At 36.9% G+C, this 27,952-nt stretch overlaps 1 protein-coding gene across 1 annotated transcript; it reads right to left on the reverse strand.

Moving 5' to 3' along the window:
• On the reverse strand, positions 1–27,884 carry IL26 (interleukin 26). Its single transcript, XM_011929271.1, has 5 exons — positions 27,679–27,884; positions 27,537–27,593; positions 27,247–27,381; positions 672–737; positions 1–585 (listed from the first exon to the last, which is right to left on the reverse strand). The coding sequence occupies exons 1-5, from the start codon at positions 27,847–27,849 to the stop codon at positions 499–501; spliced, it is 516 nt and encodes a 171-aa protein (XP_011784661.1). The 5' UTR covers positions 27,850–27,884; the 3' UTR covers positions 1–498.
• Between the last annotated feature and the right edge of the window lie 68 nt (positions 27,885–27,952).

Raw genomic sequence — 27,952 nt, forward strand, 5'->3', positions numbered from 1 at the left:
GAAAGAAACACAATTTATTTAATTAGAATCAAAATTTGTTAAGTACTAAGTTCACACTGGGCATAATTAATAATTTTCAAACCCTTAAATAGACATTCATATACATAACATCTATTTAAGTCTCAGTAACCTTATACTGCATTCCAGAAATCTGTCATTCCCCTTCACCTCCCACATCACCCACCCCCCGACACACATAAATATTACATGAGTTAATTCAGGCTATATACTTTAAATTAAGTTGACACAATGTACTTGTGAATAACAAAACATGTTCAGAATGGAAACATTATTTGAAAACAGAAAATGTGCAAATTAGTGACAACTTATCTCCAAAACTTTATTACACTAAATCCTTCTTGTCTATTCTGAATCACCTAACATGCTGTCAGTATTATGTTAAAAAGTTTTTAAAAGGAACAGACTGTTATAAACATATTTGTAACAGTTCTCATTGTATTTCAAAATAACTATAAAATCAATGCACTTGGCTGTGGTTTACTGACTGCTTTCCAAGAATTTTTTAATCCAGGAAAGAAGAATATCCAGTTCACTGATGGCTTTGTAGATTCCTTTGTTTCCAATCTGCAGATAAAGTATAGATATAAGAGAAGAAAGTTTTCATATTTTGAAAAACAAAGTATTTTAATAAAAGGATTTAGAATTCTTACCCTATAAAATATTCTTTTCATCCTGGTAATGGATTTCATCTCTCTAGCTGATGAAGCACAGGAAATCTAAGAAATCAACAGTAAGTACAGATAATATTGTTGAAGAGGCATTAATGATACTCTTTCATTCATTCAACAAATATTCATAGAGCAGGTATTATGTGCTGAGCAATAGATACGCACTGGCAAAATAAATAATGCATGATCTTTTTCCTCACAGAGCTTAAAGTTTCATGGGAAAGCAGATGATAAATAAAACAAAAAATAAAAATTTACAAATTACAATTAAAGCTATGTTAGCAACTCTCGAAGCTCTATGACAGGGATTTATAGGAACCACCTACCTTCGATTGGGTGGTCAAGGAGGGCTCCTTTGAAAAATGACGTTTGTATTAGCCCATTTTCACACTGCTATAAATAACTACCTGAGACTGGGTAATTGATAAAGAAAAGAAGTTTAATTGACTCACAGTTCTGCATGGCTAGGGAGGCCTCAGGAAATTTACAATCACGGCAGAAGGTGAAGGGAAACCAAAGTACATCTTACATGGCGGCAGGAGAGCAAGCAAAGGGGGAAGTGCCACACTTCTAAACCATTAGACCTCGAGAGATTTCATTTACTGTCATGAGAACAGCACAAGGGAAACTTCCCCCATGATGCATTCGCCTCCCATCAGGTCCCTCCCTCCACATGTGGGGATCACAATTCAAGATGAGATTTGGGTGGGGACGCAGAGCCAAACCATATCAACGTTTAAGTTGAGATATCAGAAATGGGAAGGTACAGGCTATATGAGAAACTGAGGAAAGGAGAGAGGAAGTTGGGGAGGAGACACAAGAGAGTAACTCAGGCAGAGGAAAATACGCTCCTCTGAGGCAAGAGAGCTCAGTGCCTTCCAGAAACTGAAAGAAAGCAAGCAAGCATGGCTGGAGCAATTAAACAAGAGAAATGTGGGAAGCATGAAAGACGTGAGAATGACAAGAAAAAAAATTTACCTTTTAAAAAATCACTCTGCCTGTCATGTACAAAGCACAGAACAATGTTCAATGTAGACTACAAGGAGAAGGCACCCAGGACATTAATATTAGTTTCTAAATTAGGAGAAGCAGCAGGCTTGTAGCCTGGCTGGCCAGGGGAAACTACCAGTCCGCTTTGTGCAAGTGAATTTTCAAACCCTGTGTGAGCACAGGAATCACCTGGGCGTCAAACAAAAGAAAGTTAATATCCTACTCTATTCTCTCACAAATTTCTATAGGACTATTAAAAGAAAAGAAAGGAAACGTGAAAATGCCTAATTTATCTACTTAGTTTTTACTCATAAAACTTTTAGTACTGGAATAGACCAAGGAGATTGAATAGGCCGATTGTTTGCACTTTGCAGGAAGGGAGGCCAAGGCCCAGGTAGTTAAGTCACTCACCTAACATCCCACAGGAAGTCCTATGCTAGTGACAAAATAGTGTCACTATCTAACAGTTAAAGATAAGAGTTAAAACTCATGAAATGGAAGTGGCTAAATGATAACATTTAGTCTCTAAATGTCCTCCTGACAAAAGAATGTCATATCAATAAAGATAGCACTTTGTTCAAATGCTTGAAATGAAAATGGCTAAATGAGAACATCTGTTAAAATGAATGAAACATGGCCGAGGTCAACCAACAGGTCTCTTCAGGGGTGTTAATGTTGACAATGGTTTTATGGCTCTGCCCAAATGGGGATGTTACCTTCAGGTCAGACCCTGGTAGGAGGGAAGAGACTCTTCCTGTGAACAGGGCTTTCATGATTAGGAACAGCAGAGTGCTGTGATCGAGGGGCTGCAGACACAGACACAGACTGCTCAGCTTAAGGCACAGTTTGCAGGATTCACAAACACAGGGTTAGACCTCACTGTGATAGGAGCCCTGACTTCAGAATGCGTATTTACATTCTGAAGTACACTATGTGTACTAAATACACTAGGTGTATTTCATGTTACATTTGCACTGAACTATACAACATGGGATTCTTTCTCTGGGATGAGTGGAATGTTCTAATCTGTCATTAGTGTGTCTGTGAACGCTCAGTAAAACTTCATCCTAATATTTAAAGTAGTTCCTCGTGTTTCTAAAATCCTCATGTTTCTAAAATCATGTGTTAGGATTTAAAGATTTAACACTGAAGGTGAGAGACCAAAGAACCAACCACATTCTGGACACTACAGAAGTTAAATAAAACTAAGGCATTCCTGTCAACTGTGTCTTCTGCCCAGGGAACTTGGATGTGCAACGCATCCCACAGCAGGTGGGAACTGCCAGAGAGATTTTGTCCCTCACTCACACCAAAGGCACATGCTACTCTAGGAAGAGTAGTGAAAGTCAAAAAGGAGGAAAACACTATTCAACTAAAAAAGAAGAAAACTAACAGTGCCAGGGTTGCCACTATAACTACACTCTGGTTGAAGGGATACTTCCTGGTGCCTTGAGCACTGTTTACTATGAGTGACCCCTAGTAAAGATCTGACCTACGGAGTTCTCATTTTCTTTATACTGTTGTAAATGTGTCCACAGGTCCAGTAGGATAGCAGATTTTACTGTGGTAATTCAGATTGCTTTGCTTGGAAAGAGGAATTTATTAAAAAAATGATTTCCTTTTCTTTATGTTTTTGAGTCTAGTTGCAGTGACTGAAATTAGAATGTGTGATAAAAGGGTTAGCAGTTTTATCATAAGAATGGCTGAACGATTTGACAAACTCAACAGAAGCTGACATGATCAAGACCAGAGGCAATTTATTGGTAGGGCTAGAATAACTAGAAATCAGCTCAAAGAAAAATGTGAGATAATCATGTCATAGGAAATATTCATTCTTTATTATTAAGTCAACATATATTTATCACATACTTACTATATGCTAAGCATACAGCAATGCCTCTGCCATATAGCACTGATTTACAGTTGACAATGAATGATTTACCGTTGAACAATGCAGGGTAACATTAGGTGCACTGACCCCCCCCCCCAGTGAAGTTAAAAACCTGCGTATAACATTAGACTCCCCTCAAATTAAACTACTGATAGCCTACAGTTGACCGGAAGCCTTATTGATAACATTAATCAATTAACACATATTTTGTGAGAAAGATGATTGATAGATAGATAGATAGATAGATAGATAGATACTTATTTTTATAATGAAATAAGCTGGAGAAAAGACAATGTAACTAAGAAAATCACAAGGAAGAGGAAATATATTTACTATTCACTAAGTGGAAGTGGACCATCATAAATGTCTTCATCCTTGCCATCTTCATGTTGAGCAAACTAAGGAGGAGGAGGAAGAGGAGGGGTTGGTCTTTCTATCGCAGGGATGGCAGAAGTAAAAGAGGTGGAGGAAGTGGAAGAGGGGGCAGGAGAGGCAGGCACACTTGGTGTAACTTTAAAGAAATACATAGTAATTTCTGTCTGACTTTTTTCATTTCTCTAAAAATCTTTCTATACAGTACTAACCCTTCTTCCACCATTTGCTTTAGTTTCAGTCCTTGTGTCATAGAAAGTTCATGCCATAAAAGAGGTTAAAACCACTCTCAAATAATCGGAACCATTCTGCCAATTGTCTATGCCAGTTTGTTTTCTGTCATTGTTTCTTCTATGTCTTCTTCCTCATCATCTGGCACTGATTCAGAAACACTCATCTCCATCAAGTCATCTGCTAATTCCTATGGTGCAGTGCCTACTAGCTCTTGAATTTCTCCAAGATCCTTCCTTATCTTGATATCTTCAACACGCCCCCACCCTGCCATCTTTTTGCCATATCCACAATCTATTTTGATTTCTTTGATTGGTTCTGTTGTAAATTCTATGAAGTTATGTACAACATCTGAACACACTTTTCTCCAGCAGGAATTAATTGTTTCAGGCTTGATGAATTTCATGGTTTTTTCTATAGCAATGATAGCATCTTCAGTAGTGTAATCTAAACTTTGATGATGTTCCCTCCATTGGTGTTCTCTTCCATAGTGTTGACAATCCTTTTTTTAGAATACCACATGTAATGAGCCTAAAAGGTCCTTATGACCCCTTGATCTAGAGGCTAAATTAGAGAGGTTGTATATGGGGGCAAGTAGATTACTTCAGTGCCTTCTGTGTTGAATTCATGGGGTTCTGGGTGGCCAGGAGCATTGCCCAATATCAAAAAAAACAAAAAACAAAAAACTTTAAAAGGCAGTTACTTACTGGCAAGGTACTTCCTGACTTCAGGGACAAAGCACCAATGGAACCAATCCATAAAAAAATGTTCTCATTGTCTGGGCCTTCGTGCTGTATAATGGAAAGACTGGCAACTGGTGTTTATCTCTTCCCTTCAAGGCTCAGAAGTTAGCAGCTTTATAAATAAGGGCAGTCCTGATCATAAACCTGACTGCATTTGCACAAAACAGTAAAGTTAGCCTATTCCTTCCTGCCTCAAAATCCTGGTGCTCCCTTCTTTACTGATAAATGACTGTAGCGTTGTTTTCCAGAATAGGACACTTCCATCTAACATTAAAAACCTGTTCAGGCACATATCCTTCCTTCCCAGTGATTGTTTTAATGGCATCTGGGAACTTGTCTGCTGCCTCTTGGTTGGTAGAAACTGCTTTTCTTGTTATCTTGACAGTTTTTTAAGCCAAATGTCTTCCTAAATTTTTAAACCATCCTTTGCGGGCATTAAATTCTACAGCTGTAGATCCTTCATCTTTCTTTTGCTTTAAATTGTCATATAATGACTTCACTTTTTCTTGAATCGTGTCAGAGTCTATAGTCACGCCTTTCTTTCAGCAGTTCTACACCCACATGAAAGCCGCATTTTCAACAGGAGATTTTTTAAAAGGTGTCTCTGGAAAAGTGCAAGGTTTTCACACCTGCTGGTGTAGCTGTAGTGGCGGATTCAGAAATTTCCTTTTCTTTTTTCACAATAGTCCTCATCCTGGATTTGTCAGGCAACCTCAGCTGCAGACCTCACTCTGTGGTACATATCAAGCAATTCAACTTTTTCTTATAATGTCATGACTTTTCTCTACTTCTTGGGAGCACTTCCAGCATCACCAGTGGCACTTTGTGTGGAATCCGTGGTATTATTCAAGATTTATGATATTGCACAAAACACAGTGAAAAATATACAAGAGACCACTTTTTACTGCAATGGGCAATTTACTGTGGCGACAAACTGCTCACATGAAGATAATTAACATCACATAGCATTTTAAGTGGATATTCACAACACTTGAGCTCACTACAATAGCAACAGGAGGTGGCTACAGAATTATAGTAGTACAGCGTTACCACAAGTAATTTCGTGCAGCTAATTATCTTCATGTGAGCAGTTTGTGTCTACAGTGCAAATTTACATATAATTTGCACACATTGGTTGGTAGAAGCGGTTTCTACCAACCAAAAGGCAGCAGACAAGTTCCCAGTTGCCAGATGCTTTAATATTGTATCTTTACCTTTGTTTACAAACCAAATGCCTCCATGTATGATCTATAAGTATTTGTATGTATAGCTTTTGATACATTTTAACTATAATAGATTTGTGGATACTTCATGGTAGCAAATGATAAAATAGACTAGTAACTACACATATTTTATGCATTAATGACATATGTTTTTCTTAATTTTTTCCATATTCTAGGCTAGACGTTTCATCTGCAAGTTTGTCAAATTGTTATAAATCTCCAAAGAACTGTCTAATGTATTTATTGAAAAAAATAACCACATGTAAGTTGACCTATGCAGTTCAAACCTATTTATTGAAAAAAATACACACACACACATATATATAAGTTGACCTATGCAGTTCAAACCTATATTTAATGTATAAAATTACCCTGCATGAAAATCACCCCAGGGTACACTTGATGCCTCACAATCTATCAAGAGACAGAGTGATGCACAATGACAATTCTATGCGACAAATAGATGTGATTAAAACAAAAACATGACTGCTCCAGGAGACAGAGGAGAGGCAACCCCTGAAGTCTTCCAGAAGAAAAAAAGTGACTTGTGTCTTGAAAGATGAGTGGAAAAAGCAGGAAGAAGAGATGAGTAGACAGGGAAGCAAGGTGTTCAAAGGCTGGAGAGTGCAGAGACAATTTAAACACCCTTCAGGTCTCAGCTGAAAACCCCAGACTAAATCCAAGTTATGGCCCCCAACCTCCACCTCTGCTGCAGCACATCCTCCTATGTGCTCTCTTTGCAGGACCAAGCACAATTTGAGACTAGCCAAGATGGGCAGAAAGCATTTTCTTTCTTTCTTTCTTTCTTTTTTCTTGAGACGTAGTTTCGCTCTTGTTGCCCATGCTAGAAGTGCTATGGCACAATCTCGGCTCACTGCAACCTTGGATTCAAGCAATACTCCTGCCTCAGCCTCCCAAGTAGCTGGGATTACAGGCACCCACCACCACGCCTGGCTAATTTTGTATTTTAGTAAAGATGGAGTTTCACCATGTTGGCCAGGCTGGTCTTGAACTCCTGACCTCAAGTGATCCACCCGCTTCTGCCTCCCAAAGTGCTGGGATTACAGGTGTGAGCCACCACACTCAGCCAGCATTTTCAATGAGCTCTATGAGGACAGAAATATTGTCTGTCAATTTCTGTTGAGTCCCCTGTATCTGGAATAATGCTCAGCAAATACTAAATAATAAACGTTTGCTGAATAAGTCAATCAACAAATAAAATGCAAGCATCAACTTACTGCCTCAGGGTCCACAAACCCACTTGTTTCTTAAAAATTTGAAGCATGGCCTAGACATTAGTGAGCCTTATAACTTTGTCTAAAACAATCAGATAAACAAGCAATACAATCCTTAGTTTGTTTTTCCAATTTCCTTATGTGTTCAAAAAAATCATACAAATTTATATTGCACATGATGGTTAAAGCAAAAATGGAAAACCTCCACCAATTGTTGGGGTAATCAGACCCAACTCCAGGTCGTGGGGGCAACGAAGTCCGGTGGAGTCAAAGGAATGAGAAAAGACAGCTTGAGAGAGAAAGTGGGTCCAGGTGACCAACACGAGTATGGAGCCTGCGAAGGCCCTGAGCTCTGGAATCCCAGACTATTTATTGGTGATCAAACAAAGAAACAGGTGGTGAGAATGTGGGGTTGAAAGGGAGCGTTGCATTAAACACATGATTTACAGCTGTGACGGTTTAGCATATGCTCTGCTACTTGAGATAATGGAGAGCAGGTTCTTTTAACTCAAGACACAATTGATCCTGGGAGAGCAAGGAGCAAGGAGCCAGCAAGTCTAGACACATTCCAGAGGCCACGAGGGGTTTTATGCCCTGAGCCCTGGATTCTAGCCAAGCCACAATGGGTTTTATGCCATGGGCTTAGATTATGGTGTCACAGGGTAGCCTTCCACTCTTTTGCACAGAGCTTGGTGTTCCAAAGGCCATGAGGGGTTTTAGACTGTGGATCCCAGACATGTTCCAAGACTCCTTTACATTATGTCAGACATGCAAGCCCCTGCCTCAGCTTCTCCCAACACTCAGCTTTTCCCCCAACACCAATAATTTGAGGAAAGGAGATGGTGGGTTATGAGTGGACAGCCACATGTGTTACGGTTCCTCAGAGAATTAACTGTCCAGTCTGCATTCTCACAGAGAATGGCCTCAAATCCTCTCTCGGCAAAAAGGATTTTATTATATTATACTCTATCATATTATAAATATACAGTCAGAGGGTAAGTGAAAAACCATACGTAAGACCTTCATTTTTATAGACCTCAATATACAACTTCAGACTGGATCATAACCACCCTTCTTGTTGTTTTTTGTTTTTTTAGTTGACCTTAATGGCTAAGATGGTTTCTACTCTGACCACAGCCTTGATTTCTTGAAAGTTTTTCTTCTCCAAAATACAAATGATAGATAAGAGTGATAGATAAGAGATTAAAGACTAAACTTAATTTTATTGTTTTACTGCAGACTCTTAAGCAGATCTTATTCACTGACTTTTTGCACAGTTGTTCACATGGGGTCCTACAAATATAATCTGAAGTGCTTTTAAAGCCATACTTGAGAAAATTATGCCAGTGTAGTGTTTTAAAAATAGACTAAATAAACAAACATCAGTTTGGCAAAAAAAAAAGCACAAGCACTAGGACACCAACACAAAACTGCTGACACCAGAAAGGTTTATAGGAAACTTTCAAAGAAAATAACAAAATTAGCATAATTTGAAGAAAGCATGATTATATTTACAAGCAAGTTTTCATGAAAGGAGAAAAGAGTGACTGAACTATTAGCCAAGTGTCTCTCTGTGAAACCAAATGCATAATCAGACATTTAATTTTAATAAAAAGACAAACATCCAACAACTCAGTAGATATTGAACAGAAGTTTACAAAACATCATTATCCAATTTCTATATTCTCTGTAACTACAAAGATCATCTGATGTAGATAAGCTAGCTTACCTAGAATAATCTTAAACACGTGTAAGACATTTCTTCATGTTGCAACCATAGAAAATAGAGTTTTTTAATACTTTAAATACAAATAGATACCATAGTAGAAAAACATTAGTACAGGCTTTTACATTTTTCAGTGTTATTATCATTCCTCAGAATTAGTTCACACAATTTAGCATGTGAATTAAATTCCTAACTCAGCAATAGAGCTGCACCCCATAGTTTTTTATTGAGACATAATAGATGTAAATATTTTCAGGGTACATGTGACATTCTGATGCATTCATATAATGTGTTATGATTAAATCAGGGTAACTTCCTCCCACTGTATTTTTGAGCCCATTAATCAACCTTTCTTCATCTTGCCACACCCCTACCTCTCCCAGGCTCTGCTCACACTCAATCTATTCACTGTCTTCATGAGATCCACTTTATTAGCTCCTACAAATGGGTGAGAACAGGAAATAGTTGTCTTTCTATGCCTGGCTTACTTCACTTAACCTAAAAACCTCTGTTCCATCCATGTTGCTGCAAATGACAGAATCTCATTTTTTTCATTACACCACATTTTCTTTATCCATTCATCCACTGATGAGCACTTAGATTGATTCCATATGTTGGCTACTGTGGAGAGTGCTGAATAAACATTTGAGTGCAGGTTATCTCATCAAGAAATTGCTTTCCTCTCTTTAGGATATATATCCAGTAGTGGGATTGCTGGATCACATGGTAGTTTTACTTTCAGTTTTTTGAGGAGCTTCCATTCTGTTTTCCATAGTGGCTGTACTAGTTCACATTCCCACCAACAGCGCGCCAGGGTTCCCCTTTCTCTACCTCCTTCCCAGCATCACTACTGCCTTTTAAGTTAAAGGCATTCTAACTGGGGTGAGATGGTATCTCACTGTGGTTTTGATTTGCATTTCTCTGATTAGTGATATTGAGTGTTTTGATATGCCTGTTGGCCATTTGTATGTCTATTCAGATCTTTTTCCCATTTTTAAATCAGATTATTTCCTTTTTGCTATTGAGTTCTCTGAGTTCCTCATATATTCTGATTAGTTCCTTGTCAGATGGATAGTTGCAAATATTTTTTCCCATTCTGTAGGTTGCCTTCTCACTTTGTCAATTGTCTCCTTTGCTGTGCAGAAGATTTTTAGTTTTACATAATCCCATTTGTCTATTTTTTTCTTTGGTTGTCTGTGCTTTTGAGGACTTAACTCAAAAAAAAATCTCTGCCCGGACCAACATGAAGTGTTTCCCCAAGTTTTCTTCCAATAGTTTCATAGTGTTAGGTCTTATATTGGGTTCCAATCCATTTTGATTTGATTTTTCTATATTGTGAGAGACAGGAGTCTAGTTTGATTTTTCTGCATATGGTTATCCAGTTTTCCCAGCATCATTTATTGAAGAGACTGTTCTTTCCCCCAATGTACATTCTTGGCATCTTTGTCAAAATATGAGTTGGCTATAAATGTATGGATTTATTTCTGGGTTCTCTATTCTTTTCTGTTGGTCTATGTTTTTTGTTTTTAATGTCAGTACCATGCTCTTCTGCTTACCATAGCTTTATAGTATGTTTTGAAGTCAGGAAGTGGGATGCTTCCAGCTTTGTTCTTTTTGCTCAGTATTTCTTTGGCTTTGAGGGGGGAGTCTTTTGTGGTTTTGTGGCTCCATGTAAATTTTAGCATGTTTTTCTATTTCTGTGAAGAATGCTAGGAGTATCTTGATAGAAACTGCATTTAATCTGTAGATAGTTTTGAGTAGTATTGATATTTTAACAGTATTTTTCTTTCAATGAAGGAGCATGGAATATCCATGTTTTGTGTGTGTGTCCTCTTCAATTTCATTGTGTTATACACAATTTCATCAGTGTTTTATAGTTTTTCTTATAGAGATCCTTCACTTCCTTGGTTAAATTTATTCCTAGGTATCTTATATTTTTGTAGCTAATGTAAATGGGATTGCTTTTTTATTTTTTTATGTTGTTCACTGTTTGCATGCATAAATGCTATTGATTTTTGTAACTTGATTTTGTACGCTGCAACTTTACTGAATTTTTTTTATCAGTTCTAACAGTTTTGGTGGAGTCTTTAGGATATTTTGAATATAAGATCACATCATCTATGAAAAAGGATAATTTAACTTCTTCCTTTTCAAATTGCATGCTTTTTATTTCCTTCTCCTGACTATTTGCTGTGGCTAGGACTTCCAGTATTATGTTGAATAAAAGTGGTGAAAGTGGTCAAACTTGTCCTGTTCCAGATCATAGAGGAAACGCTTTCAAGTTTTCTCCATTCAGTATGATGTTAGCTCATCACATATGGCCTTTATTGTTTTGAGGTATGTGCCTTCTATATCTAGTCTGTTAAGGGTTTTTATCATAAAGGGATGTAAATTTTATTGAATGCTTTTTCAATATCTATTGAAATGATCATATGGTTTTGTTCTTGGTTCTGTCCATGTATCACATTTATTGATTTGCACATGTTGAGCCATCCTTGCATCCCTGGGATGCATCCCACCTGACCTGGTTAATGATCTTTTAAATGTGTTGTTGAATTTGGTTTCCTAATATTTTCGTGAGGATTTTTGTGTTTGTTTTCATTAGAAACATTGGCCTGTAGTTTTCTCTTTTTTGTTGTGTCCTTGTCTGATTTATATCAAGGTACAACTGGCCTCCCAGAATGAATTTGGAAATATGCTCTTCTCTTAAATATTTTAAGGGTTTGAGTAGAATTGGAATTAATTCTTTTTAAAATGTTTGGTAGAACTCAGCACTGAATCCATTCGGCCCTGGGCTTTGCTTTAATATAAGACTTTTGTTACAGCTTCAATCTTGTTACTCATTGTTGGTTTGTTCAGGTTTTCTTTCTTCATGGTTTAATCTTGATATGTTGCATGTGTCTGGTAATTTATCCATTTCTTCTAGGTTTTCCAATTTGTTAACATATAATTGCTCTAATATTCTGTAATATTTATTTGTATTTCTGTGGCATCAGTTGTTATGTCTCTTTTTTCATCTCTGATTTTATTTTGTGTTTTCTCTTCTTTTCTTAGCTACGTGTCCGCTGTTTATCTTTTCAAACAAAACAACTTTTCATTTTATTGCACTTTCCTATTGTTTTTGTAGGCTCAATTTCATTTGTTTCAGCTCTGACATTTATTAGTTATTTCCTTCTACTAAATTTGGTTTGTTCTTACTTTCCCAGTTCCTTGAGATACATTATCGGGTTGTTTATTCGAAGTCTTTCTACTTTTTTGAGGTAGGCATTTACTGCTATAAACTTCCCTCTTAGGACTGCTTTTGCTATATCCCATAGATTTTGGTATATTGTGTTTCCACTTTTATTTATTTTAAGACATTTTTAAATTTCCGTCTTAATTTATTTACTAACTGATTGATTGTTCAGGAGCATACTCACCCATTGATTGTTTAATTTCCATGTGTTTTTGTAGTTTCCAAGATTCCTCCTGTTGTTTATTTCTAGTTTTATTCCACTGTGGTCAGAAAATATGCTTGATATAATTATGACTTTTTGAATGTGCTGACACTTGTTTGATAGCCTCAAATCTGGTCTTTCTGGATAATGTTTCGTGAAAAGAATGTGTATTCTGTAGCAGTTGGGTGAATTATTCTGTGAATGTCACATAGGCCCATTTGCTCTAATGTGTAGTTTAACTTCAATGTTTCTTAATTTATTTTCTGCCTAAATGATCTGTCCATTACTAAGAGTGGAGTGTTGAAGTCCTCTGCTATTATTGTATTGCAGTCTAGTTCTCCTTTTAGATCTATTAATGCTTGCTTTATATACTTGGGTGCTCTTATGTTGCATGCATAGATATTTATAATTGTTATATCCTCTAGCTGCATTGACCTCTTTATCACTATATAGTGACTTTCTTTGCCTCTTTTTAGAGACTTTTGCTTGTAGTCTATCTGCTAAAAGGATAGCTAGTCCTGCTCTTTTTTGGTTTCTATTTGCTTGGAATATCTTTTATCCGCTCCTTAATTTTCAGGCTATGTGAGCCTGTATAGGTGAAGCAAGTTTCCTGTAGGCGGTATATTGTTTGGTCTTGTTTCTTTATCCATTCAGCCATCCTGTCATTTAATTAGAAAATTTAGTCCACTTACATTCAATGTTATCAATGATAGGTAAAAACTTACTACTGACATCCTGTTACTTGTTTTCTGGTTGTTGTTGTTGTTGTTTTGTTTTTAACTCCTCTTTTCTGTCTTCTTCTGTGATTATTTTCTTTGGCAGTATGTTTTATTTTGTTGCTTTTAATTTTTAGTGCATTTATTATAGTTTTTGCTTTGTGGTTACCAGGAGGCTTACAAAAACCTCCTTATAAATATAACAAGTTATTTCAAACAGATGACAACTTATCTTTGATCAAAATAAAAAGGGACTAGAAACAAAGGAAAAACTTTTAAAAGCTACACTTTAACTACATCCTCAACACACACACATTTTGGCTTTGTGTTGAGGCAGGTGTAGGTATTCTACCAAGGAACTCAAGATGGTGGGGAAGCTGACTGTCCACCTCAATCCCAGGTTTTCCAATGTAGTAATAGTGAGTTGGGAGAAAATTTTCCCTATGCTTGGTGCCTGGCAAATGGAGGGAAGGGCATTATGGATGTAAAATTCCAATTCTGTTACTATCTGCCCAAAATGTTTTCACTTCTCTGAGGCCTCAGGAACTGTCTTATCCTCATATATTACCGTTCTGGGATATTGCTGATGATAATCACAGTGCTGTGTATTTGGTTTTGGTTTTCAGGAGGCAGAAGAAGGGACAGTGAAGCCAGCTTGCTTTTCCTCTGCCATTTTTCATGCCTCACAATTTTGACTGAGAAATTATGTATCATTAACCAAGATATGAGTTTGTCAGCAAAACAATTCAATAACATAATTAGAAAATACCTTTACCAAAATTAAAAATTAAAACCAATTACTCATAATTTATCTTTTTTTTTTTTTTTTAGACAGAATCTCTCTCCGTTGCTGAGGCTGGAGAGCAGTGGTGCAATCTTGACGCACTGCAATCTCAGCCTCCTGGGTTCAAGCAATTCTTATGCCTCAGTCTCCTGAGTAGCTGGGATTATAGGCATACACCACCACATCTAGGTAATTTTTTTATTTTTATTTTTATTTTTAGTAGAGAGAGAGTTTCACTATGTTGGCCAAGCTGGTCTCAAACTTCTGGCCTCAAGTGATCTGCCCACCTCGGCCTCCCAAAGCTCCGGGATTACAGGCATTAGCCACCATGCCCAGACTATTCATCTTTAAATTAAACTATTACTGACCAAGCGTGGTGGCTCACGTCTGTAATCCCAGCACTTTGGGAGGCCAAGGTGGACAGATCACAAGGTCAGAAGATCGAGACCATCCTGGCCAACATGGTGAAACTCCATCTTTACTAAAATACAGAAAATTAGCCAGGCGTGGTGACCTACACCTGCAGTCCCAACTGCACAGGAGGCTGAGGCAGAATCGCTTGCACCCAGGAGATGGAGGTTGCAGTGAGCCAAGATCGTGCCACTGCTCTCCAGCCCTGATAACAGAGCAAGACTCCATCTCAGAAAATAAATAAATAAGCTACTACTATAAATTATACAAATTATACAATATAATACTAATATTAAGCACTAAAATGTATTTGATTACTTAAGAGAACCACCCCTTTGTAAATTGTTGAGAAAATGTAATTGGACAAAAATTAATGTTCTGTGCATGAAAAGCAATGAGGGAAGCACTAACAATTTTGCAGAACTACTACATGCTAGGTACTTAATTCTCCCAACAACCTTAAGATGAGACTACTGTTATTGAAGACATAGGTTTTAGACTTTGCAGTTGATGAAAGAATAAGACAGGATTGGTCTCACTCTTGTTTTATCAGTTCAACCAACTGCAATTTTTACAATTTTAAATTGTAAAATTTAAAATTGAATGAATGATGAATGATTGGTAATATTTTATACATTGATAAGCTAGTTGCAATTGATGATACAAGTTACTTATTAAACAGCCTACAAAAAATAAAAACACAATATTCTGTTTGCCAATTCTGCCAGACTTTAAAATTAATTACATGCAACCAACATCAAGAAATGTGTCTCTCTAAATACGAATTACTGTTCAGGCTCTCAAAATGTCAATTAAAGTAGATGATGAAATCTTAAAAACTAACAGAAATTATTTTCATTTCCATTTTGATCACTAGCAATTAGGTAAATTATTTTATGAATCCAACAAGGTGACTGCTAAATTCTCTTTCAAGTCTGAGAGAATTTGAGTTCTATAAGAATCTCTAAAATGTCTTCTTACATATACAATTTTCCAAATATTATGACTAGAAAAGAGTATAAACATAAAGAAGTTTACATTACACATAACTTATTTTTTAAACAATTGTACCATCTGAATTACCCAAATCAAACTAATTGGAAAATATATTTTATTAGGTGCTGCAAAATGCTTAGAATGTTACCAGAAACAATGAGAGGATGTCCAAATACAGTGGTACTGGGAATTCCAGTCCTTGGAGTCTATCATGATAATTTGCCATGGTGTTTTATCTTAAGAGTAGCTCAAGAAAACAGACTTGCAAGGAAGCCCAAAAGGCAGGCACCTTAGAGAAATCAGATCAAGTTTCACAAAAATAAGAAATAATTTCAGTTCATGAGTTAATAATGAAACAGAGAAAATGACAACAAAATTAATAATTCATTGGTCATTATGGGAGAAAATCAGAAAACCAACCCCTTAGATTGAAAGCTAGTAAATAAAGAAAGATAATTCAGTATTTACCCTGGCTTTCTTATGTGGCAAGTTCCTCCGAACATCCAAATAGGAGTAGATTCTATTTATTGAATTATCCCAGCTTATGAGTAAAGAAGATAAAATAGAATTTAAAATTACTATTTTGTAGTGTCTTACGAATTGACGGATCTAGACAATAATTGTTTGTGGCTGTTATTATCATAAAAATAAAGATAATATATCATGTGCCCCAATGAAAGTAGACAATGCTACCTATAAAGTGTTCTAGCTAAAACATCAAGCTAAATCTGATCAAGTCTCTCTGTATAATTGTTAATTTATGGTAAGTAAAGAGGAGAATATATTAAATGACACTATGAAAATGCAGTCAGAAAATACAGACCATGAGAAACTCTGTAAGACAAACAGCCGAATGTCCTGAACAAATAAATTTCAACAAGGAGGAAGAGGAGAAGGAAAAGAAAAAAAAGAAAGCAAAATCATAGGAAATACAGTAGAGTTTACAGAAATGTGTTGCTTCAATGAGGGGCAAAATTGGTACTAGACTAAACAGTACTTTGGTCCTGCCTAACAAAGTTTAAAAAACAAGATCTGAAAAGATAAAACTGTTTGCAAGTAATTTAGCTGTGTCCCAGAAGAAAACTCAAGAATATGTACAGGAGTATAAAAATGTCTAGGATCCAACAGGGTAAAATTCATAATATTTGACATTTTATCAAAATTACCAGCCATGCGAAGATGCTGTAAAATATGACCCATAACGGAGGAAAAATCAGTCAGTTGAAACCAACCCAGAGTGGACACAAATGTTACAATTAATAGATAGGGAAATTTTAAAAGTTGCTATAACTCTATTCCATATGTTCTAGAAATTGGGGAAAGACTGATTATGTTAAATAGAGTAATGGAAAATACTAAAAAGACTCAATTCAAACTTCTAGAGATAAAAACTACAAAGTATGAGGTGAAAAATATTCTGAATGGGACTAACTACAAAAGAAATGATTAGTGATCTTGAAGATGTAGCAATAGAAACTATTCACAGCCGGGCGCGGTGGCTTAAGCCTGTAATCCCAGCACTTTGGGAGGCCGAGACGGGCGGATCGCGAGGTCAGGAGATCGAGACCAGCCTGGCTAACACGGTGAAACCCCGTCTCTACTAAAAAAATACAAAAAACTAGCCGGGCAACGTAGCGGGCGCCTGTAGTCCCAGCTACTCGGGAGGCTGAGGCAGGAGAATGGCGTAAATCCGGGAGGCAGAGCTTGCAGTGAGCTGAAATCTGGCCACTGCACTCCAGCCTGGGCCACAGAGTGAGACTCCATCTCAAAAAAAAAGAGAAACTATTCACAATGAAACACAGAAAAACACTGGGAAAAAACAACCCACAGAATCAGTGAGCTGTGGCACAACTACAAATGGGCTAATATATGTGTAATTGCATTCCAAGAGGAGAAGAGACAGAAGGAGACACAGAAAAAAAATTTTGAATAAATAATAGCTGAACAATTTCAAATTTGATGAAAACAATATACTCACAAACACAAGATTCCCAATCAACTCCAAGCACAAGAAACATGAAGAAAACTGCACCAATTCACATCATAATCAAATTGCTTAAAACAAGTAATAATGAGAAAAATAAAAAGCATGAATATGTTATGAGTAAAAGGATGGAAAAAGACATAGCACACCAACATTAATCAAAAGAAAACTGGAGTGATTCTATCAGCATCAAAAAAGAAGTGGGTTTCGGGACAAAGAATATTATTAGGGACAATAAGGGTAATTTTATAGTGATAAATGTGTCATTTCATCAAGAGAATATAACAATCATAAACATTTGTGTACCTAATAACAGAACTTCAAAATATAAGAAGTAAAATCTGATAGAACTTCAAGAAGAAACAGAAGTTCACGATTAATGCTGGAGATACCAATAATTGATAAAATAAGTAGAAAAAAGTTAATAAAAAGAGAGAAAAAGTAAAAAGCTGTCACAACTAAATCTAATTGAAATGTATAAAATACTCAGCCCAACAATGGCAGAATACATATTCTTTTCAAATATACATAGATTATTTACCAAAATGGACCAAATTCTGGGTTATGAAACATGGATCAGCAAATATAAAGGGATTCAAGTCATACAAAGTATGGTCTCTGGCCAAAATGATATCAAATTAGAAATCAAAATTAGAAAAGTATCTAGAAAAATTCCCACATACAGAAACTAAGTAACACTCTTCGAAGTAACCCATATATAAAAGAAAAAATCAAAAGGGAAATTAGCGAGTAATTTAAAGCACATAAACATGAAAGCACAACATAGCAAGGATTGTGAAATGTAACTAAAGAAGTACTTAGAGGGAAATTTATAGGTCTGAACTCCTATAATAAAAAGTTAGAAAATCACAAATTAATAATCTCAGCTTCCACCTAAAGAAAAAAAAAATTTCAAGTTAATGACCCAAGTTTCTATCTTAAGAAACTAGAAGGAGCAGACTAAATATAAATTTAATAGAAGAAAATGAATAATAATGTTCAGAATAAAAATTGCGGAAATAAAAAACAGAAAAGTAATAAAGAAAAATCAATGAAACTAAAAACTGGCTCTTTGAGAAATCGATAAAATTGATGAATTTTTTGCCAGACCCATGAGAAAGAAAAAATAAAGACAAAAATTACCAATATCAGGAATAAGGGAAGTGACATCATCCTATACTATGCAGATATTAAAAGCATATTAAGGAAATATCATGAAAAATTATCTGGCTATAAATTTTGCAAATTTGATGAGATGAACAAAATCATTGAAAGACAGAAACTACCAAGATTCATTCAAGAAGAAATAGATAATCTGAATAAATAACCTTGCATCTACTAAAAAATAGAATATGTAGTTTAAAATCTTCCCACAAAGAAAACTCTAAGAAAAAATGGCTTCACTGGTAAATCTTGCCAAACATTTAAGAAAAAAAAATAAGTCTATACTGACACTTTCCGAAAATTGAAAACGTGAACACTTTTCCACTTTATGAGGCCAGGGTTATGCTAGTATCAAAGTGACATAGATATTACAAGAAAACTGTAGACTAACATCTCACATACATAGATGCGAAATTTTTAAACAAAGTTTTAGCAAATTAAATCTAGTGATATATGAAAGAAATAACACATTATTGCCAAATAGAGTGCATCCCGGAAAGGCAAGGTTGGTTTAACTTTGAAAATCAATGTAATTCATAGTTTCAATTATCCAAAAAACACAATCCTGTCAATAGATGTGTTAAAAAGGCAGTGACCTAAATGTGATATTTAAAATTAGGAAACTTCCGAATAAAAACAAGTAAAATTTCTTCATGACCTTTGTGTTAAATAAAGATTTCTTCAATATGACACCAAAACATGGTCCATTAAAGAAAAAACTATTATATTGTACTTCATAAAATGTAAAATCTCTTCAAAAGACACTAAGATAATGAGAAGGTGTCGCAGATATCTGATAAAATATTTACCAATTATATCTCTGATAAAGGACTTGTATCAAGAATATATTGTAAGACACACTCACATACTCAAAACTCAATAATAAGAAATGAACCAATCCAATTTTAAAAAGGAGGGCACACTATTTGAACAGGCATTTTATCAAAGAAGCTATTGTGTGGTAAATAATAACAAGATGCTCAACATCATTAATTATTGTGGAAATGCAGATTGAAAACACAGTGCCATGACACTACTCTTCAACTAGACTGGCTAACATTTTAAATACTGATCTTATCAAGTGAGAGCAAAATAAAACAAAATGAGCACTTTGAACTCTCACACGTTACTGCTAGAAATGCAGAATGATAAAAACCACTGTGGGAAACAGTTTGGCAGTTTCTTACAAAGTTAAACATATACCTAATCTATGATCAGAACTTTCCACTCCTAGGTATTTATCCAAGAGAAATGAAAATATTTCTCCAGAGACTTATGCATGAATATTCATAGCAGCTGGGAGAGGAGGAAGCAAATGCCCATCAATAGGTGAATAAAGAAATTGTGGCGTATCATTACAATGGGAGGCTACTTGACAACTAAACAGAAATACATTATGGATACTTGCAAAAATACCAATGAATCTCAAAATAATTATGGGTGACTAGCTAGGTAAAAGAAGCCAGATCAAAGAAAAAAAAAAAAGAGTATACACATATAATAATACAATTTACCTTAAAGTGATGGATATGTTTATTATCTTAGTTGTGGTGTTGGTTTCACAAGTGTATACATATGTTAAAGCCTTCAAATTTTACACTTTAAATATGTTCAGTTAATTGTACATCAATTAGAAGACTGGACATAGTGGCTCACACCTGTAATCCCGGCACTTTGAGAGACCAAGGCAGATGTATCACTTGAGGTCAGGAGTTCGAGACCAACCTCACCAACATAGTAAAACCCCATCTCTACTAAAAATACAAAAATTAACCAGGTGTGGTGGTACCCGCCTGTAGTCCCAGCTACTCGGAAGGCTGAGGCACGAGAACCATTTGAACCCGGGAGGTGGAGGTCACAGTGAGCCAAAGTGGTGCCACTGCACTCCAGCCTGGGTGACTGAGTAAGACTCTGTCTCAAAAAAAAAAAAAAATATATATATCTATAATATATGTATATATATATGTCGATTATACCTCAATATATCTATAAATAGATACATCAATACATTTTAAACATACACAAAATATATACAAAGAGCTACATGCTACTGTTGTAATTACACTTTTGCATGGGACTCCTCAAACTTTTAGCAGGTCTATTAACCCTCCTGCAAGCTTTCTACTGTGTTCTCAGTGAATGGCACCAGCACGCACACAGCCAGCCCCCAGGTAGAAATCTTGGACTCATCTTGGGCTCTCCTGTCTCCCTCAGGCTCTCCTCACTCTTGCCTATAACATTGGTGTGCCACGACTTCGGCACGTTATTGCAAGTCTCATCTCACGGTTTCCTCTGTCTTGAGCCTCACCTCTACCTACATCCCTATACAGTCACCAGAGAGTTCTTTCTAAAACATTGTGTATTTGATCATGCCATGCCTTCCAAGGGCTTCCCATTATCCTCAGGATAAAATCCAAACTCCTTAGCCGGTCTCACCAGACCCTCCTTTACCTGACCCTACTAATATCCCCTGGCTAAAATCTGACCAACCTACCTTCTCTTAATGGTCCGCAAGCCCCTTTACATCCATACTGAATTACTTACAGCTTCCTGAATATGGCATGTTGTTTTATACCACCAAACCTTTAATCAGGCTTCTTCCTATGCCATTCCCCGGAAATTAAGCTCCTTTAATAACACTCTTTCGAGATTCACCCCACATGTACCCCTATCCCTGCAGCAGATAGAATTAACTACTTCTTCCTTTGGGCTTCCACAGTGACTTCTTCAGACAGAAAACTGTAAGCGCTCATACATTTCGCATTTTATGATTCACTGAATTTTTTGTTTACTTCTCCCATCCAAAAAGAGTTTGGAGAGCCTGGACCAAATCACACTTGCCTTTTTGACCCCAGCACCCAGCACAGTGGCCATTCAAATATAGAATTAGGCCAAACTGCTGTAAAACAGTTTGCCAAAAGTCAATTCACTACCTGTGATGGTTAATATTGAGTGTCAACTTGATAGGATTGAAATGATGCAAAGTATTGTTTCTGAGTGTGTCTGTGAGGGTGTTGCCAAAGGAGATTAACATTTGAATCAGTGGACTGGGAAAGGCAGACTCACTCTTAATCTGGGTGGGCACCAACTAATCAGCTGCCAGCATGGCCAGAATAAAAGCAGGCAGAAGGATGTGAAAAGACTAGACTGGGTTAGCCTTCCAGCCTACATCTTTCTTAGTACCCATGCTGGATGCTTTCTGCCCTCGAACATCAGACTCCAAGTTCTTCAGCTTTGGGACTTGGACTGGCTTCCTTGCTCCTCAGCTTGCAGACGGCCAATTGTGAGACCTCACCTTGTGATCGTGTGAGTCAATACTCCTTAATAAACTCCCCTTTATATATACATCTACCCCATTAGTTCTGTCCTTCTAGAGAACCCTGACTAATACACTACCCAACCAGTCTACAAAATGTACTTGTTTCTTTTAACCCATTAGTTTTTGTTATTTCCATTTTTATTTTGTCTTTATAATACCATTATAGGGTAAATTCAGTTTTCCTTTGTCTGAATTCCCTTCTTATTCATGAGAAGAATATATTTATAAGAAGAATCATTCGTTGACAAGTTATAAGCAGGATTATCCTGTACCACTGCGCAAGGCATGCCTTGCACATGAATACCCCACTTAAGAGTGCTGTATTCACTGTACCTTGCTCCTGCAAGGCTATATCCCTTTTTCTCCTTTGTGCAAAGGTACTCTATAAGCTAAGAGTGGCCCTGGTCATAAATAATATATTATTAAAGAATTCTTAAATATTTATGGCAGGACTGCTAGCTGTAGGCCAAAATTTATTTTCTCTTCTCCCGAACCATATGCTAAACTACATTTCCCATGATTCCTTGCAGTTACTTATGGCCATGTGATGAGTTCTTGCAATGGAATGTGAGCAGAGTGAATGTGTGATTTGGGGAACAAGACCTCTAAGAAGCTGACACATCTCCTTACTAGTCTCATCCCTCTTCCACTGACCGAATGCAGAAGGCTTAGGAGATGACAGAGCTGCAATGTGGAACCAGTCTGGACCCTTGATTCATAATGTGGAGAAATGCGTCACCATCTAAAAAATCCAGACTTTTAAGTAGGTGAGAAATAAAGTTTTAAAATATAAAGCCACCAAAATTGGGGGAGTACTTCTTACAGTTAGCAGTTAGCCTCCCTCTAACACCAAAGTTGGTACATATATTCAGATGTGTTCTGGACTATGGAGAATTTTGTTTGTTTGTTTGTTTTTTGAGACAGAGTCTTGCTCCATCATCCAGGTTGGAGTGCAGTGGTGCAATCTTGGCTCACTGCAACCTCCACCTCCTGGGTTCAAGAGACTCTCCCATCTCAGCCTCCCGAGTAGCTGGGACTGCAGGCATGCGCCACTGTCCCCGGCTAATTTTTGTATTTTTTGTTGAGATGGGGTTTTGCCATGTTGGTCAGGTTGGTCTCGAACTCCTGACCTCAGGTGATGCACCCATCTCGGCCTCCCAAAGTGCTGGGATTATAGGCGTAAGCTACCATACCCGGCCAAATTCTTATATATTCTCCCCTGTATTACAAATATATTAAAGTTAAATATAGTCATAAGAATTCTGCATGCTCAAAAACATTCCGATCTTACGATTTTTATGTCCTCAAGTCTCCCCTCTCCCTGCTACTTGATCTTTATTTCCAAAAGTAGGAATTAGGAACAGAGACAAACACAACAGTCCTTAGCACGAAAGCTTCTTTCTCATGAAGACAAAACAAAGCCAGTCAACTAAACCTAAATAAATAAAAGAAGAAACTAATTCAACAACTTGGTCATTGACAAATTCATCATTTGGCAATTGTTCTGGAGCAGGCACATGGACTGTTTTTAAAGTATATTAAAGGAAAGGAGGAATGAGGTGGGAGGAAAAAGAAAGGAATGAAGGAAGGAAAAGGAAGGAAAGCAGGTTGTCTCAGCCATTTGATGAATATCCATCAAGTGCAAATCCATACCCTCAAAATGTGGCAATTACTTATTTCATTACCTTTATCAAATGGTAATGAGTGACACAATGTTGCCTGTGAACAGGAATAAAAAAGAATAAATGGAAAGGAGGTGGATAGGACCAGTTGCTCACCATAAGCATTTCATTTTTATATCTGAATTTTGAACTATCTAAAACCTAGAAACGTTCAATAGTGGGCTGGTGATATGAATGTCAAAAGAGTCGTACTGTTATCCATAGCTAGTAATCATAAAGTTCCATGTAAATGAACTGCAAGTGAAATAGACACTGATCATCTCTAGCTGACATGTGATCCAGTATCTAGTTCCAGGTTATACTAGAGTTCATCTTCACGTTTTTCTTTCTGGTGATACAAAACAACACTCGCCAATGATAACTCAAATACAATTCAGGTTATATTCCAAGGTAATGAGATTTGGTAATATAGTACATAAGTACTCCATCATTGGAACTGCAATACTTCCCCAACCCAAATACTCCTATTAACCCTACCAGGGAAGGCTACTGTAATTTTTAAAGGATTAATTTAGTACTTTGCTCTTGATATGTGAAAATTTTCACCTAATTCAGCATGTAATCAACAAATCCAACAAGAGTCATATCCTATTTGGTAAAATATCATTATCTGAAAAAAAGTTACCATCACAAATTAAAATGTCCTTGCAACTTTAGCAGAGTGTGCATCTTTTAATAACTCTGGTATCCATTAAAAATTGTCAACAGAAATAAAACATGTACACAGATAAGAGCATTTAAAAATCGCATGCACAAGCTAACAATTTATAAAGAGCTGTAGTAATCCTTACTATTACCTTTAATGTATTAAGATACAAAATACATAATTATTGGATTCTTCAAATGATTTAAAGCAATTGATATCATATGTTTTGCTTTTTTAATATTATTTCCAAGGTTTGGTGGGTAGGGGGAACTTTCAGAAGAACACAAACCAATGTTTTATCGTTGGCATAATTTCAAATATTAAGTGCACACATTAAGCAAGTAGGCTGTGTGCTAAAATTCTGTGTAAATCATCTGTTCGGAACACAGACAGCATTTAACTCTGGAGCAGCACTACCAATGCATCTTTCACTGCTCAATCAACCCCTCAAAATCCTATTTAGCCTGTAGCATCATATGAACCTAAGCATTATCCCAGAGTACCACGTGCAGGAAACAGAATGGGCCATTTCCTCTTGTCTCCTGATCATGGAGGAAGCCTTGGATCAGTTTTAAAACATGTCGAGGTTCTGCAGAAAGCTTTCTAAAGCTCGGAGCCTGCAGAACCGAAGGCCCCCTCTCACAGGCCCCCCTTTCAAGAAGGGACTTGACCACTTGTGACTTGACCACTACTGCTCTGAATCCCCTGAGCTTTGTTTTACTTATTTTCCCCACAACAACCTCAATAGTACGGACGGCAGGGGAAATACAGCAAGTATAATTAGTTTCAATAGGTTGACCGTTTATACACTGATTACATTTAGTGTCCATTTTTATTAAGAAAATATCATATTTAAATTAATGTTGTTTACTTCATGTTTTATAACTTCTGTCTGTTAAACCCTCTCCCAACCACTAATTCAGAACTTCATCCAGTAGATACTCAGTTAATTTGTATTACACAGACAGATATTTCTGTCGCCAGAAATATAAAATTATGTTTGGCTGAAAGATGAGACTCCAGGCCAGTTACCTTTTTCCCTAAATCAATGTCTGCAGAGTCTTTCTAACGTTCAGGCCAATCCTGCCGCTTTATGTTTCACAGGGGAGCTTGCTTTACCCCAGGGCATAAACTTCACAGCTTGTAAGACGAATTAACTGTTGCTGACACTGATGGTCTTGAGGTGTGAGGAGGGGAAGAAAGCAAGCGCGGAGTTACGTGTAGCCTAGCGAGATTGATGAGATGATGTGTTCGTATTTAGCCACAGGAGGGAGCCAGACCCTTTGGTAAGCAGCAACACCCAACCAGAGCGATGCCACACTGTCCCACCCACTTTAGGAAAAACTTCCCCAGAAACACACCAAGAAAAACCAGAGCTCCTGGACATATCTAGGTTTCCTAAGCTTTTCATCTGCAGTGTTGTTCGTTTTAGGTTATAACTGTCGCTATGTGTTCTCTAGCTATTTGGGCCAACAAAACCAACTTAGTAGTGAAAACCTGACGTGGATTTAGGGGCTCTGGGGAACCAGACACTCTGTACTGTATCAGGCAAGGATTTGACAATGCAACTTAAATTTAAGAGACTATGTATAGTTACATATGTACTTTCTTCATAAGGTAATCTTACAGGTTAAGCACAGAACAAAATTTCAGGCAAGGGAACTGGTCCAGAGAATTCTTCCTGTGTTTTGCAAAGAGGTATCAGTTTGTAATTTTTTATCATTGCTGTAATTTTAATAAAATATGAGAGTTTATGAAAAACCATGCAATCCAAACCTGAGTAAGGATATAACAAACACAAACTAGCCAAAGAAATAGAAAACTTAAATTTCTTGATTTTCGTTTGTTTGCTTGTTTTTTAACCTAGCTGATCAACTCACACTCATAAAATGCCTCATGTACTCTGGGCTGAAGTGTGGGTTACTGAGCACTTTAGCTGACCACAAGAAAAAGACATCTTATCTCTTAAAAAATAAACACCCTCCTCTAATGGCCCAAGTCTCAGTGACCATGATGCCCAGGACAGAGAGCTCCTTTCCAACTGGCTTCCCAAGGATTGCAATAAGGCTCCCCACCCCACCTTTGTACCATCTGCAAGCTACAACTGCAGGAGGCTGGAGAAACCATACTTGGACCCCAACTAAGGGCACAGAAAAGCTTCAATATTCCCCACAGAGGCAACTCAACTAACATTACACAGATTCTGGCTCAGTGTTTTTGTTTTGTTTTGTTTTCTGCACTGGTCTTTATTACTGTGGAAGTTTTCATAGAAATGTGATCACGTTTACCTTCTTATTTAATTCTCCACTGCTTGCTATGACAGTGACCATACTGAGGCATCGAATAATTTAGGTACCAAAGAAGGAGTGTCTATCCCTTTTTAAGTTTTTACTGAGATTATACTTTAAAAGGGGCACAACTATTTTTTAAAGAAGATAATAAAAAGGGCATCAGAAAGTTCTCTTTATTATAGGAAAGAAGGAAGGAGAGAGAGAGAAAGAAAAGGAAGGAAAGAAGGAAGGAAGAAAACAGAGAGGGAGAGAGGGAGGGGGAGGAAGACAAAGGGGAGGGGAAGGGAGGGAGAGAAGAAGAAAGAAAGGAAGGAAAGAGGGAAGGAGGGAAGGAAGGGAGAGAGGGAGGAAAAGAGAGAATAGTGTTTGGCACAAAGTTGGTACTCAAGAAAGATTAAATGGATGAATGAATTACTTGGGAATCACATAATGAGAGAATGATTTTAAAGTATTTATTTGAAAACCATTTCATGTTACTTTAGCTCTCTTCAGTGTGTTTTATCAGCCATTCTTTAAGAAATAATAAATAGCAGCGTACTGAGTAATCTACAGTTATTTGATGCTACTTCCCTGGTGATGACCTCTCCATTTGGACTACAAGCCAACAATTACAAAGCTTGTTCTACTCATCCTTTGGTGTGTAGACAGATTCTTACATGCTGACTTCTAAATAGGTTTCTAGGATCAAATGCACAGTATTTATTGTGTATACTTACACAGTGGCTCAGTTTCTGCCTAAGGCTGTGAAAGTCCTCCACAAAGCGTATTTTCTTGCAACCTTGGAACTGCAATTGACCAAAAACGTCTTCCATGAAGAAGGACAGAAGCTGTTCTTGAAATCGGCAATTTTTCTAAAAATAAGATACAAGAAATTGCGTATGGTAAATTGTGAATCTTTTTTTAATATCCCCCTGATCACTACTTAACTACTCTCTGAAAAAAATTTAAATGCAGGGGGAAATAAACATCAAATAAGTGGAAATGTAAAAAAGACTTTCTGACTTACCATAAATTGCTTTTTTGTTTTCTTTTTTAATAGTCGTATATTTTTTATGCGGTCTTCCTACAATAAAACGAAGAGAAATAAGTTGTATCCAAGATTGTAAATGTCCTTGAGGTCATCATTTTAAGCAGAGCCTAATACTTACTGGAATCGTTGCTTTGAGCCATGCTGCTTTGATATAGAGAGCGTCAACAGCTTGGGACAGTGTTCCCCTTGGGTAACAAGTTTTGGTGAAGGAAGATTGCCTGTGCTTGGCAATGGCAAGAGACAGAGTGACTAACAGCAACCAACACCTCAAAATGCAATTCGCCAGCATTTCCCTTCACCCCACTCGGCGTGTGTCACTCACAGCAGCCCAAGAGATACTAGTGCTGGTTAGATGAGAGGATAACCTACTTAATGTAGCCCTCAAAGCCACC

The sequence above is a fragment of the Colobus angolensis genome, unplaced genomic scaffold, assembly GCF_000951035.1.
Source record: "Colobus angolensis palliatus isolate OR3802 unplaced genomic scaffold, Cang.pa_1.0 Scaffold80, whole genome shotgun sequence".
In the NCBI taxonomy this organism is placed as follows: domain Eukaryota; kingdom Metazoa; phylum Chordata; class Mammalia; order Primates; family Cercopithecidae; genus Colobus; species Colobus angolensis.